Below are 15170 nucleotides of genomic sequence, written 5' to 3'. Positions count from 1 at the left end.
CTCCTACCAGAAAAAGTACAATGGAACGCCACTCAAAGTTGGAGTTCCTACTTGTAAACTTGGGGCAAATCCATCTACCCCGACTTCGCGGAGACCCATGGAGGCGAACAGTGTAAATGGTAAACCATCAACTAAAAGGCGACGTAAAGTACATTTGCCTGCATTTAATTAAAATATTACATACTATCATATAGTAACACCTATTCTGTATGTAGATTGATGTCAAAATATGTCGCCAATGTTATTAGGCAGCTGATTACGGTACACAAGTCTCCGGAAGTTCTTTCTCTGCACAAAAGTTATTCAAAAAAGAAAGTGTAGGGGTCCGCGGTGGTGTAGCGGTCTAAGCATCGGCCTTTATGTCGATGCAGTTGCCTACTGGGGACCGGGGTTCGCGCCCCGGTCTCGTCAGATCCGAATATGGCCGGACTCGATGAAGCAGCAATAATGGCAACGCTGTCTTCGGGAGGGGGGCGGAGTTGGCTTGTGTTCGTCACATGAATGCGTCTCTGGGTGTGTCGGAAAAAGCAGTGGTTCGGCCTGGAGTCGCCTTGTCACGAAAGTGGCGAGGCGTCTCCTTCGAGACTGCCGGCCGGGGAGATGCAGTTGGCGAACGCATGCAGTACGAGGGTGGGTGTGTGAATTAAAATAGGGATCGATTGGCCACTAAATTGGGACAAAAAGGAAAAAAAAAAAAATCAGAAAAAAAAGTGTAAACATTAGGAAATATACAACATTTACTGACTTTTGCAGATGATCTACCGGATGTAGCTAGACGGGGAACACAGTTAACCAGTAATGTAATTTCTGTCATTGGGTCAGTGAAGAATGTGTGCTCAATCCCTGTGTTTCCTCCGGCTTGGTCGGGCGGCCCTACAGACACAATTGGCCGTCTGCAGGCAGGTATGTGTCCTGGTCACTGCACTAGTGCCTCCTCTGGTCGGTCGGGGCGCCTGTTCGGGGGGGAGGGGGAACTGGGGGAATAGCGTGATCCTCCTACATGCTACGTCCCCCTGGTGAAACTCCTCACTGTATGGTGAAAAGAAGCAGCTGGCGACTCCACATGTCCCAGAGGAGGGATGTGGTAGGCTGAAGCCCTCCCTGGATTGGCAGAGGGGGTGGAGCAGCGTCCGGGATGGCTCGGAAACGTGGGGTAATTGACCAAGTACAATTTGGGTGAAAATGGGGTGGGATGGGAATCCAAAAAAAAAAGAATGTGCATATACGGCTGCCACAAAGACACCAGTTTTTCACGGTCAGCCATGTTTTTTGTTTACATTTGGTGTCGTGCACCTGAAACGGTTGGAGGTCGGACTTCAGAAATTTCAACTGGGAAATTCCAACCTCTGACTTTGAATGGAACGCAGCATTAGACTTTCCCTCACTTGGGGCAAATTTCTGAATTGTCTGCAATCTTCAAATCCACCATGCACCACTTATCTCAATAAAATCTCATCCTTTCAAACTGATATGCATTTCTAGCTCGTGCCACTGCTGATGCAAGACAATGAATGAATAACAGGTGAAACAGCTGTAAAAGTTCAAGTTTTAGTAAACAAGTGCTGCTTGGTGGACTGGAGAAATGACACGAAGGACATAATCACAACCTGTTAGATCATATAAGACACTAAGGGCAGACAAATGTCACTGAGAATGTATGAGAGAAAATGTTGTGTTCCTCATTTATATTGCTTCAAAGTCTGTACATCTGCCAGTGAGACATTAATTTACCAGCGTTGTGTTTGATGCGACATTCTCACCCGTACAAAACGAGAGAAAGAAGCTTAAGGGGTTACACAGTGAGGCAGGAAGCGACTTTTAGTGACACTGAGACAGGCCAAGCTGTCAACCCTTGCAGACAGGAGAGTATGGAGCCTTTCCATAAGAGTCTTCCTACTCTAACCTGTTCTCTCTCGGCGTGCCTCCTCTCCTCCTCCCTGCGGAGCTGCTCCATCTCCTCGTAACGCCTCCTCTGCTCCCTCTCCTGTTGTTTCCTCAGCTCCCGCTCCCGCCTCTGTTGCTGTTGGCGGCAGAGAAAGAAAAAAGGAAAAGCTAAAATCCTGTTCGTGCGGGTTCTTCTTGGAATCTGGACACAGCTTTGTCATATTTAAAGAGGAACTAAACCCTTAAAATTTTAGTGATTTTGCTGATATTTACAGGTTAAAAACCCTGTAAAGATTAAAACATGGCAAGCTGGTCTTCATGATGCGAGCTTGGCAGGATAAACACAGCTGCAGCTAATTGCATTTATGGCTATGTTGGATTTAGGTGTACCAGGTGTACCAGCACACCTATCAGCATTGACAAGACAGACAGAGCAAGCACTAATAATTGCACTTGTATTAGCACTGTCAATGCTGCGTCTCTTGCACACCTACAGTAGTGCTATAAAGTTTGTGAACCCTTCAGAATTTTCTAGATTTCTGCATAAATATGACCTAAAAAATCATCAGATTTTCACACAAGTCCTAAAAGTAGATAAAGAGAACCCAATTAAACAAATGAGGCAAAAATATTATACTTGGTCATTTATTTATTGAGGAAAATGATCCAAAATTACATATCTGTGAGTGGCAAAAGTATGTGAAGCTTTAGGATTAGCAATTAATTTGAAGGTGAAATTAGAGTCAGGTGTTTTCAAGCAATGGGATGACAATCAGGTGTGAGCGGGCGCCCTGTTTTATTTAAAAAATAGGGTTCTATCAAAGTCTGATCCTCACAACACATGTTTGTGGAAGAGTATCATGGCAAGAACAAAGATTTCTGAGGACCTCAGAAAAAGCGTTGTTGATGCTCATCAGGCTGGAAAAGGTTACAAAACCATCTCTAAAGACTTTGGACTCCACCAATCCACAGTCAGACAGATTGTGTACAAATGGAGGACATTCAAGACCATTGTTACCCTCCCCAGGAGTGGACGACCATCAAAGATCACTCCAAGAGTAAGGCGTGTAACAGTCGGCCAAGTCACAAAGGAACCCAGGGTAACTTCTAAGCAACTAAAGGCCTCTCTCACATTGGCTAATGTTAATGTTCATGAGTCCACCATCAGGAGAACACTGAACAACAATGGTGTGCATGGCAGGGTTGCAATGAGAAAGCCACTGCTCTCCAAAAAGAACATTGCTGCTCGTCTGCAGCTTGCTAAAGATCACGTGGACAAGACAGAAGGCTATTGGAAAAATGTTTTGTGGACGGATGCGACCAAAATAGAACTTTTTGGTTTAAATGAGAAGCATTATGTTTGGAGAAATGAAAACACTGCAATCCAGCACAAGAACCTTATCCCATCTGTGAAACATGGTGGTGGTAGTATCATGGTTTGGGCCCGTTTTGCTGCATCTCGGCCAGGACGGCTTGCCATCATTGATGGAACAATGAATTCCAAATTATACCAGTGAAGTCTTAAGGAAAATGTCAGGACATCTGTCTGTGAACTGAATCTCAAGAGAACGTGGGTCATGCAGCAAGACAATGACCCTAAGCACACAAGTCGTTCAACCAAAGAATGGTTAAAGAAGAATAAAGTTAATGTTTTGGAATGACCAAGTCAAAGTCCTGACCTTAATCCAATCGAAATGTTGCGGAAGGACCTGAAGTGAGCAGTTCATGTGAGGAAACCCACCAACATCCCAGAGTTGAAGCTGTTCTGTACGGAGGAATCGGCAAAATTCCTCCAAGCTGGGTCCGCGGTGGTGTAGTGGTCTAAGCATCGGCTTTGTGTCGGGTTCGCGCCCGGTCTCGTCAGATCCGACTATGGCCGGACTCGATGACGCAGCAATAATTGACAACGCTGTCTTCGGGAGGGAGGTGGAGTCAGCTTGTGTTCGTCACATGAATGCGTCTGTGTGTGTCGGAAAAAGCAGTGGTTCGGCCTGGATCCGCCTTGTCACGAAAGTGGCGAGGCGTCTCCTTCGAGACTGCCGGCTGGAGAGACGCAGTTGACGAATGCATGCAGTACGAGGGTGAGTGTTTGAATTAAAATAGGGATCGATTGGCCACTAAATTGGGAGAAAAAGGGAAAAAAATCAGAAATAAAATTTATAGAAAAAAAAATTCCTCCAAGCCTATGTGCAGGACTGATCAACAGTTACCAGAAACGTTTAGTTGCAGTTATTGCTGCACGGGGGGTGTCACACCAGATACTGAAAGCAAAGTTTCACATACTTTTGCCACTCACATATATGTAATATTGGATCATTTTCCTCAAGAACTAAATGACCAAGTATAATATTTTGTCTCATTTGTTTAATTGGGTTCTCTTTATCTACTTTTAGGACTTGTGTGAAAATCTGATGATGTTTTAGGTCATATTTATGCAGAAATATAGAAAATTCTGAAGGGTTCACAAACTTTCAAGCACCGCTGTACATACAACAGAGCCATTACCTTTTGGATGAAATATACTTGATGACTATCAACATCTTTTAGACTTAAATAGAGGATTTTTCTGCAACTGTGTCACGTGGCATAGTCACACATTAAAGTACATATTATATAGAGTATATACAATAACATGCAAACAACACACCTACATGTGTGACAAATGTGTCACAAAAGTGTCATATAATCATGCATTACTGTACATTACATGTAAACTGACTTTATATTACACTGCAAGATATCCTTTGTAGCTAGTCACATTGTCAGACTTAGAGTTTTTTAGAACAACTGTGAGCGGGAAACACATCATAGTTACACATTAAATTGTATTACAATTACAACAACACATAAACAACCCATCTACATGCATGGCAAACCTTTCCTGGCTAAATCAAGGTCAATTAAGTGAACAACGTGAGAATTTGCATCTCATCTCCGTACCTCTTCCAGACGTCTCCTCTGCTCCTTCTGTTCCTCGATGCGTTTCTGCCTCTCTGCCAGTAGTTGGCGCTTGTGCTCCTCATTCTGCTGTTGCTCTAGCTGCTGCCTCCGCTCCGATCGCTCCTTATTGGCCAACTGGAGGCGCAGGAAGTCCCGCCTCAGGGTGGACTCCCCGGGGATGTTGATGATGGAGCTGTGGGAGCAGTTAGAGAAACAAAGGTGAAATGAATCCCTTGAGTCACACCACTAAACTTTCAAGTGACATCTGATCTAAACTGATGTGCATTATATTCATTAAAAAAAAGGTCATTATCTTGAAGTGTCAGTCAGCAATTTTAATCTGGAGCGCTTTCTAAAAGATTTGGTTAAAGTCTCGTGCTACATCCTGAGAGCTATTATGTATGTAGATGCCCCGAGTAAAAAAAACATCGTTTCTCTGTGGCTGCCCTTGACACTGTAAACAGAAACATAAAAAGTCTCTGTACCCACTCTTTATCAGCCAATCAGGAGAGTTCTTTGGAAGCTGGCATCTCCATTGGTCTCTACTTGCTGTCAATCAGTTTTTGCGTTCACAAGGTTCTTAAGCAGACGCGAGGGGAGGGGGGCAGAGTCTTTTACAGGATGTCTTCAAAACATAGTAGCTAGCTCTTGCTAACTTCCACCCAGGATCATTTACCCCCGCTATAAGTGAATCATACAATATTATGTTACCAAGCATCCCCTTAAAAGCACCCCCCCCCCGATTTCTGGTGAGCATTCATTTTTTATCAAGGGTCATTTTTCTTCAGATGGTTGATCTATATAGCAATTATCTAAACTTGGTAACAAATTTCTTCTTAAGATAAAAATAAATTTCCCCTCGGGGATGAATCAAGTATTCTGATTCTAAAAGGTACCCAACAAGATGACAATGTATAGATATTAAAATGAAAAATAAATAAAGCAGGCATTGTCATTGATGAATAACAATAATAAGAATATATAAATGAAAACAGATAAAAGCATAAAAGACTGAAAAGATCTGGCGCAAACAGTGTGAGCCTCCCTCCGCACATGTTAAAATCTACCCAAAAGAAACGTGTGGCTGGCTGTTGGCTGCTCCATATGTACCGGAGAGTCTTACATCCTCGAATAAATGCAGTCACAGTTGTAGTAGAATTAGTAAAACAGTTGTAGCGTAAGTAGTAATAATCAACATGCTTCTTTTTTTGTCTTATTGTTGTTGTTATTAATCATAGTTGTAGTTCTAGTAATCCTAGGGTTATGGATGTGGTGAGGGAGGACATGCAGGTGGTTGGTGTGAGAGAGGAAGATGCAGAGAACAGTTGGAAACCCCTTACGGGAGCAGTGGACCAAACAAGAAGTAGTTTTAGCAATCCTACCTAGGCTCTCCTATGTCTCTTTCTTCGTCCTCTTCCTCACTCCCACTGTACTCATACTCCGTTTCATCTGGAGAAAACAGACACACAGTCATGCATGTTAATGGTGTGATAGTCAACCAAAAACATAGAATCACACATGTGCCGCTCTGGTGGCCGAGCGGAATAAACCACCGTTCTTGCAACCCGCTCGTCATGTGGCTGGGAGGTTCGTATCCCAGACTCGCCGTAACCGTTCACGGCCAGAGCGTCCACGGGGTAAGGCGTTCATTAGGCCACCCTTACTTGAGGGATAGTGGGTGTAGTGTTCGGGGACTCATCGTTCTCCAGCGACCCCTCTGGCCCACCCGGGCGCCTGCAGCCAAGCAACTGAAAGCATTCTCCCTACGCCTCCTTCGCGGCCTGAAGGTGATGCAATCCATGCGAGGCTTCAGCGTGTAAAATAGCGAGAGCAGCCGACACGAGTTTGAAGGAAGCTGGTGTTACAACTATCTCCTTCCTGTGGAAACGTGAGCCAGGGGAGTTATTCGACAAGAGTTCCGGCCATATGCCATTGGGTTAATCGGGTGGGATAAGGGGAAAAACTAGAAATAAATTTATTTAAAAAAAAAAAGAAAAAAAGAATCACACATGCAGTTAGCTCATATCAGTGGCAAGCTAACATTAAATTATCCCCCTCGCCTCCCATGAGACTGGCAATGAAAGCGCCCAAATATAGTGAAGTAAGGGCACTCCTTCAAAATGGATACTTCACTTGCTGAATCAAATTTGCTCCCTGTAATCAAAACAAGCATTCTCCAATGCAACTTTTACACGTACATTTAAGCCATCCATCCATTATCTATACCTGCTTAATCCAAGGTCCTCGGGAGATGAGGGTATACAGAACAAAGAGCAGTCCATAAAACAGTACAGTTAACTGGGTGGTACCTCTACCAATGTGGCCTGTGATGTCATCCAAACATGTTTTTTCCCCATAATAATCACACTGTATGAAAAGGGAGATTTGGAAATGTTCTATGGTTAATAATTTCCTAAAACTTAGTATGAATAGTAAATATCAGTTAGAGTTTCTGAAAGCAAACCCCTACCGTCAACCTTACATGGACACACACACACACACACACACACACACCCCTAGATTTCTGCATTTGAAGACACAGGAGCCCTGGCAGGCCGAGTCACTGTTGTTATTGTGTGAAGGCCTCATCCCATAAGATAAGGTTCACATGGGTAGTCCTCGGTGAAACGTTAAGCAATCAATTCAAAGGATATCTACTGCCACTTTCTGCACGGATTAAATCTGGTTGACCAGTCTGGTGAAGGGATTGAAAAAATTGCCTAAGACCCAGGAAGTCTACCTCCCCGAGGACAGCTCGTATCTGGCTCCCGGGGTGAGATGAGACTGTCTGTGAGATTGTGGGGAAAGGAATTGTGTGAAACGGCTTTTTATCTAAATGAGGATACAGTAATGAAGACCACGGGAAGACATCTGAAGGTAATGACATTCACTTAGGGGTGACAACTGACTGGCAAAAGAAAAAATGAATAATGTCAATTGAATGTCAGGCTTAGGAAATGTCCAAGGTAAAAGAGTCACTACAGGATAACAGAATGGGGGAAAACCAAAGCAAATTTTAACTGACAAGTGTTGTCTGTCAGAATGTGTGAAAATTATGTGAAAAACATGGTGATGAATCCTGTAAACAGATTTCAATGTGGGAAAAGTGGTAGTTTTAGTGTAAATCAACTGTAAAAAAAAAACCCCTGCAGGATAAGATGGAAAAACATGAAAGAGAAAAAGGTAAAAGTAAAGTAGTTTGGAAAGAGTTTCTGATGTGGAAAGAGGAGGTAAAGAAAAGAAATAGGCAAAAGTATAGTGAAAAGAGATATGGGGGGCAAATAATCAAAGACCTGGCTCTCCTTCCTGACGCAGACCAACAGCAGCCTGCCTGTCTACATCAAGAGGCCTGAAAACAGCTGGTTGTAGTAGCAGAGCCTGTCACACGAAGCCCAGTGACTGCCCCACCACCATACCAGGCGGATACAGTCGAGGATGAAACTCACCATTATAACTGGGCAGACAATGCTGATTATCAGTGCCATGTGGAGGGACCCTGTGGCAGAATGAGAGACAATTTCCCAGCCACCATAAGATGGGGGATAACAAAAGATTGCAAAGAGCAGCCTGGCGAGACTGTGGCTGAATTTTTAGTCAGTGTAATGGAACAGTTTCCTTTATTTTTAGAGCCTCCCTGCCACTAGGGGCATAGTTCCAGTATCTTGAGCCTGTTGCCTTCTAGTGGCATAGATAAGTACCACAGTTTCAGCTACTTCCTTTTCCTGTGACAACAAGAAAATGGTGTGACAACACAGCAATATTTATGCTTCATCATTAGCCATCACCTAGTTTCTACCCTTTGAGTGGCAATATCTGTAAGTAAAGCTATTATCCATCATGGCTAGAATCTTTATTTTGAAGTATTTTTTACACATTTGCTACAGTTTGTATAATTTTGGTAACATGTATGACAGCACATTTTAATGATGGCATTCAGGCTATACTTTTGATGCTAGCGTAAATACAGTGTTCAATGCTATACCTGATTAGTTACAACTTACATTTTATTCCTGCAAAGAAAATGTTAGTTTTATACTTACCTTTGTTTCCTGAAAAATAGAGGATTATTTATCCTAACTGTAACTCTAGATGGAGTAAGCTATTTTGTATGGTATACTGATGTATGCTTTTCTGTATGTTTATTTTCAGTTTCACACTTCCTTGTTATTAAATCCCGTCCATATACAACACTGGTCTGTTCCTTGGAGGATATGATGCAAGGGAGAGTTTAGCTAGCTGTAAAACCTAATATAGGACAAGAGTCACATTGGGTGTAGCAGTGCAGTCAGATTGAGCAAAGTTTTCAGAGAAAACAGCGGACTAGCACCACAAGCACTGCCGAATAAACAAAATGACTCCCCATATGAGCAGCAGCTCAAGAACTGTTTCCTGGATGGCATGGACGAAAAAAATCAGCCACCAGGTACGCAAACACTGTGGGCTGGGATAGAGGACATTTGGCTGCTGTTCACAAGCATGCCATCCATGTTGGAAAGAATATGAAGCTCTCAGAGACAAAAGCACAACGAGCCAAAGCTCGGTTGACTGATCAGCTTCAAATGGCACAGCTGGCACAGCTCCAGACTCAGCAGAGCACCAACAGAGGCAGAGGGAGAAGCAGAGGGTGCAGTGGTGCTCCTCAGAGCAGAGGTCGAGCTCCGAGTAGAGGACCCCGCAATGCAGACCCTTGAAATGAGAAATGTTGGAACTGTGGGGCCCGTGACCACTGGGCAAAAGACTGTACCGAACCAAGAAAGAAATGGGGACCCACTGGACACGTACACATTGTGTACACCGAAGATGAAGCGTGACTGACGGCGAGGATGATTACAGAATCTGGTGAATGCCCCCCCCCCATCTCTCACACACACATGCCCGCACACCCGCACGCACACACACACACACACACACACACACACACACACACACACACACACACACACACGACCACCAAGTCAAATTCAACTTGACAAAAATGAGTAGATTTGAGGTTTTACCCGAAATTATTTTAGAAGTCACAGGAAAAAAAAAAAACAGTTTTAGTTGACTCCGGATGTGTACATTGGGCTTGATATTGCACTATACCGTTGAAGAAATTAAAGTCACTAGAGTAACAAACATCCCTGGTCAATATGTACAATTAGGGTGAGGCGAGGCAAGCCACTCGACATATCTATCAATGTGATCTGCTGCTGTCAGGGCCAAGACAGATATAACCTCCGATTTGCTTAAAATATTAAACACTCATTTCACCACAGCACATGTTCATGCAAAAATCTGATTAGCATGTCACAGCCAATGTAAGTGAAGGAGTTGATAAGGAGTTTGAGAAAGTTTGGTTCAGGCAAGGGAAAGAGTGATTTTATGACTAGTGATTGGATGCATTGGGATGATATGTGTGCATTGATGGCTGTGCCATCCCCCGCTGTAGCCAAACTCCACAGGGAGTATAACTCAACACCACATGGGTCTCTACACAAAACGTGGGACATCCAGTGGAAGGACTTAGGGCAGTGGGTCACTCAGTGGTCACAAGACCACGTGTGGGAGAATAGGGGAGAAGGAGTGCAATTCTCACCCCGAATGCAAGCATATAGATGCCCATTTCAGAGCACTTTTATGGGGACACGGATTGTGCATTTAGCACAGAGCAGTAAATTCAATTTGAGGGGGGGGGGATTTCTCTCAGTTAACCGTTGACTCACCTGAGTTGCAAGGAGTGCCACAAATTTTATGGGCCATGGATAATTATGATGTGGGGTTAGTTAAAGTGGATGAACCCATCTTTGTGACACATAATAATAATATTAATAACTTTTATATGGCACTTTTCTAAAACAATGTTACAAAGTGCTTTACAAAGAAATAAAACCAGACAAGGCAAAAATAAGAGTAAAACCAAATAAGAGTAAAAATAAAAACAGTACAAATAAATAAAAACAAATATCAAACATTTGTAAAGGCTCTCATCAAAAGAAAAGTTTTAAGATGAGATTTAAAAGAAGCTAGAGACTTGCTTTGTCTTAGTTGGACAGGAAGGTCCATAGTGTGGGGGCTCCAACAGTAAAAGCCCGATCACCATTTGTAACAAACCAAGACCTGGGAAATACCAGCAGGGCTCCATCAGCGGATCTTCATGGTCGAGAGGGCCTATACCAGGTCAGTAAATCAGAAATGTATGTAGGAGCAAGACCATTTAAAGCCTTAAAAGTGAGCAATGAAATTTTAAAATCAATTCGAAATATAACAGTGTGCCAGTGTAGGGAGGAGGCAAGCACAGGAGGGATATGGTCATGCCTCTTTGTCCCGCTAAAGATACTATGAGCACATACCGTCCATGTCAGGCACAATATCCACTCAAACCAGAGGCAGTAATAGGTATAACACCAGCATTTAACAGTTTGCTGGCAGCAGGAGTCATCATCCCATGTGCCCTGTCACCAGTGAGGACACTTATTAAGGCAGTCATTTTGACGGTTTTGGATTTTCAAAGTTTAATAACTTTGCGAGAAAAAAAGATAGACCTGCATCTCCATGAATGCTTCTAAAATTGCATGTATTTGCATTGAAATGAGTTTGAGATCAATTGCACAAAAAAACCCCCAAAAGTTATGATAAGCGCTACCTAAAACGACCACGAGGGGCCAAAATAGCGGCTCGTAATTTGCACGTGATCATGCGCGTCATCCATCCATTCATCCATTATCCAAACCGCTTATCCTCCTTTCAGGGTCATGGGGATGCGGGCGGCAGGCAAGGCGACACCCTGGACAGGCCACCAGGCCATCACAGAGCCGACACACACACACACACACACACACCTAGGGACAATGTGTGTTGGTCGCATCATTTCCTTCGCCAAGTTCGTTGCTCTTTCCTAGAAGAAAAAGGGGTGAAGGAAGCCATCTATGCGAAAACCATCCCTCAACAGAGGAGGAGGTCTGCGACACCACCTATCTCCCACTTACAATGCCGTCCTTTCATCTCTACCCAGGAGACTCAAGAAGCTTAGCCTCCAAGAACAACAGTCGGTCACTAATGGCTTCAACGACTCATGACCACTGAATGGAGCACTAACGAAGTCGAAACTAACACCCCCAACGACCGTCGCTGCTTAACATCGGCTCACAAAGAGCCATGCACATCAGTAGCTCTGATAACGATGGGCGTGGCTAAACATCGGAAAACAAAAGAGCCACACATATCAATACCCCTGATAATGACAGGCTTTGCTAAACATCGGAACACAAAGAGCCATGGACATCAATAGCTCTGATAACGATGGGCATGGCTAAACATTGGAAAACAAAAGAGCCATGGACATCAATAGCTCTAATAACGACTCCAAAGAGGATACATATCTGAGTTTCATCACCAGCCAGTCAGACTAGCTTGGTCTAGTCAGAAAGAACGAACTGAGGAAGCCTCTTGGATGAGAGGCGAAACGTCTTCACGGATATATACCAAGTCCAGCTGCACTTGATTCAATTCCTTTGGATAACCATGACTTGGATGAATGAGAACATTCACAGACATCTGTCCTAGAAACACACTAGTGTTCTCCAGTGCAGAGAAATAGTCTAAACTTGATTTCTGATTATTGCCAAGCTGTCTGGTTACAGATGCCGTTTCAGATGCACCATGACGACCACTGAGGCGTTGCAGTATCTACAGATGTTGGACAGCGGCAATTTTAAATTGTTTGAAAAATATGACTAAAGTTGTTAAAATGTTAATTTTGGTGTCAGTCGTTTCTTAACACACATACTAACATGTGTGTAATGCATTAATATCTCCATTGGGCATCTATCTTGACAGAATGTAGTTTAAAAACCGGAGGTCATTTTGACTGCCCATGGTCATTTTAGGTAGGAGTGAAATCCCGGTGGGTCTACAGGGGGTTAGGTTAAGGTTAGAGTTAAGGGCTAGAGAGTCGTTTCCTAACAGAGATACTAACATATACAATGCATTAATATCTCAATTGGGTATCTATCTTGACAGAATATAGAGTTTAAAAACCGTGGTCGTTTTAGGTAGGAGTCATATCCCGGTAGGAGTGATATCCCGGTCGTTCTAGTGTTAAAAAAGATAAGGCCAGAGAATCAGCCAGCAGGGTGTCAATTCATGCAAAATGTACAAGCAGTAAATGCAGAAGTGCACGTATGGGCACCTATTGTGCCTAATCCACATACAATACTTTCACAGGTCCCACCTGACAGCATGTGGGTTTTTTTTGATTTGGCAAATGCATTTTCCAGAGTCCCTGTGCACCCACAATCTCAGTATTGGTTTGTGTTCACATTTCAGGGTAAAACATATATGTGTCTGGGGTCCGCGGTGGTGTAGCGGTCTAAGCATCGGCTTTGTGTCGATGCAGTTGCCCACTGGGGACCAGGGTTCGCGCCCCGGTCTCGTCAGATCCGACTATGGCCGTACCCGATGAAGCAGCAATAATTGGCAACGCTGTTTTCGGGAGAGGGGCGGAGTCAGTTTGTGTTCGTCACATGAATGCGTCTCTGTGTGTTGGAAAAAGCAGTGGTTCGGCCTGGATTCGCCTTGTCACGAAAGTGGGGAGGCGTCTCCTTCCGAGACTGCCGGCCGGAGAGATGCAGTTGGTGAATGCATGTTAGTACAAGGGTGGGTATTTGAACTAAATTAGGGATCGATTGGCCACTAAATTGGGAGAAAAAGGGGGGGGGGGAAATTTTAAAAAAAAAAACAAAAACATATGTGGACCAGGATGCCACAAGGTTATGTTGAGCCCCCGGCAGTCTACTTGCAGGTTTTGCATTTAAGTTTGGAGAATTTAGGTCTTCCCTGCTGGAAGACCTAAATACTGACACAGTGCATACTGAGACAGTATGTTAATGATTTAATGATTTGTTCATCAACAAAACAAGCTTGTGAGACTGGTACCATTACATTGCAAAAACATCTGGCCGAGTAGGGCCACAAGGCCAGTCTGAGTAAACTGCAATTTTTCCAGGAAAAAGGTCACCTTTCTAGGGCATGAGATCTCTTAAAAAAAAAAGAAAGAGGGTAAAACACTGAGCTCAAAACGAGTGGAAGCCATCCTCAAAATCCCAAAACCTCTCACTAAGGGGCAACTCATGTCATTTTTAGGGATGACAGGCTGCTGTAGACAGTGGATTTGTGACAATGCATCCCTGGAGGTGCTGCTGTTATCTATTATGCATGGCCACGGACTAAAACCAACTGACGATGTGACGTGGAAAGAGGCTTCTGACGCAGCTCTCACTCAACTGAAACAGACTTTTGACTACCACGGCTACTTCAGGACTGCCTAACCCAGACAGACCATTCACACAGACTGTGAATGAAAAAGGTTTTATGACATCTGTGTTGATGATTTTTTTATGACATCGGTGTTGATAAGATGATTATCTGTGTTGATAAGAGCTGGGTGTACATATGTAAATAATGTATGGCAGTCTGAAGACAGACGTCCTTGCCAGCCTACGTATTTCTTTCCTTTTTATGTAAAATTGGCACATGGGAAAGACAGTGTGTCACGGGGGGATGGGGTGCGTCATTCATTCATACCCTGATTGTAGGCATTATCTTGTTTCTCGTTATTGTTTTCATCAATACTTGTATGGTTGGGCTTATTCGCAAATACTGTGTTAAAATTGTAGCTAATGCTGTACAAGTCAGATACTCTCCAGAACCCTGGGGTTCCACCATACTATTGTGACAATGACAAAGATTTTAGCAAGCGTCTGCGGTGACCTCACTTGATAGAGTGGTTCCTCCAGATCCTTTCTTCTTATTTAGAGTTATGGCTTTTTTTTCTTTTCCTTACGTTAGCGATTACTTAGTTAATCTGTAAACAATTTACATGTGTGTTGTGAACATATTTATTGTTTCATCATTTCAGTCATTGAGTTAAGATTCATGAACATATGTACGTGTGGCAATAGTGTAAGAGAGTTTTGTCTCGCTCCTCCTTTGTCAGAGTGGAATTAAATAATTGTCCCGACACAGGTAAAGGCCCGAAGTCTAGCAGAGTTACACAGAGAGCCATGAACCAGAGGTTAGAGGATATTCTTTTTAACATGACATTGGCATCATCATAGCCTTACCCTTCTCACCCCTCTTCTTCTTGGTGCGGTCGATGTGGTCTTTGAGCTGGATGCGGATCTGCCTCTCGTTGGGTAGGTCCCTGATGAAGGGGTGCTTGAGAAGCTGCTCCGTGCTGGGTCTCTGGCTGTGGCTCTTCACCAGACAGCTCTCTATGAAGGACTGGAACTTCTTAGACCTTCACAGACAGACGGGAGTGTAATCAGTGAGTGAGTGAGCAAGAGAGAGAGAGAGAGCGAGAGAGA

At 43.6% G+C, this 15170-nt stretch overlaps 1 protein-coding gene across 1 annotated transcript in view; it reads right to left on the bottom strand.

Annotated features, from left to right (window-relative positions):
• tnikb (TRAF2 and NCK interacting kinase b) overlaps positions 1 to 15170 on the bottom strand; it is a 117161-nt gene that overhangs the window by 38476 nt on the left and 63515 nt on the right. The window contains exons 10-13 of the mRNA XM_056299595.1: positions 14928 to 15103; positions 6207 to 6273; positions 4825 to 5017; positions 1904 to 2020 (exon numbers count right to left, since the gene is read on the bottom strand). Coding sequence (XP_056155570.1) covers positions 1904 to 2020; positions 4825 to 5017; positions 6207 to 6273; positions 14928 to 15103 — 553 coding nt within the window. The remainder of the gene's footprint in view (positions 1 to 1903; positions 2021 to 4824; positions 5018 to 6206; positions 6274 to 14927; positions 15104 to 15170) is intronic.

This window comes from Lampris incognitus, chromosome 19 (assembly GCF_029633865.1).
Source record: "Lampris incognitus isolate fLamInc1 chromosome 19, fLamInc1.hap2, whole genome shotgun sequence".
NCBI lineage: Eukaryota > Metazoa > Chordata > Actinopteri > Lampriformes > Lampridae > Lampris > Lampris incognitus.
This window is presented reverse-complemented; position numbering and strand designations above follow the sequence as displayed.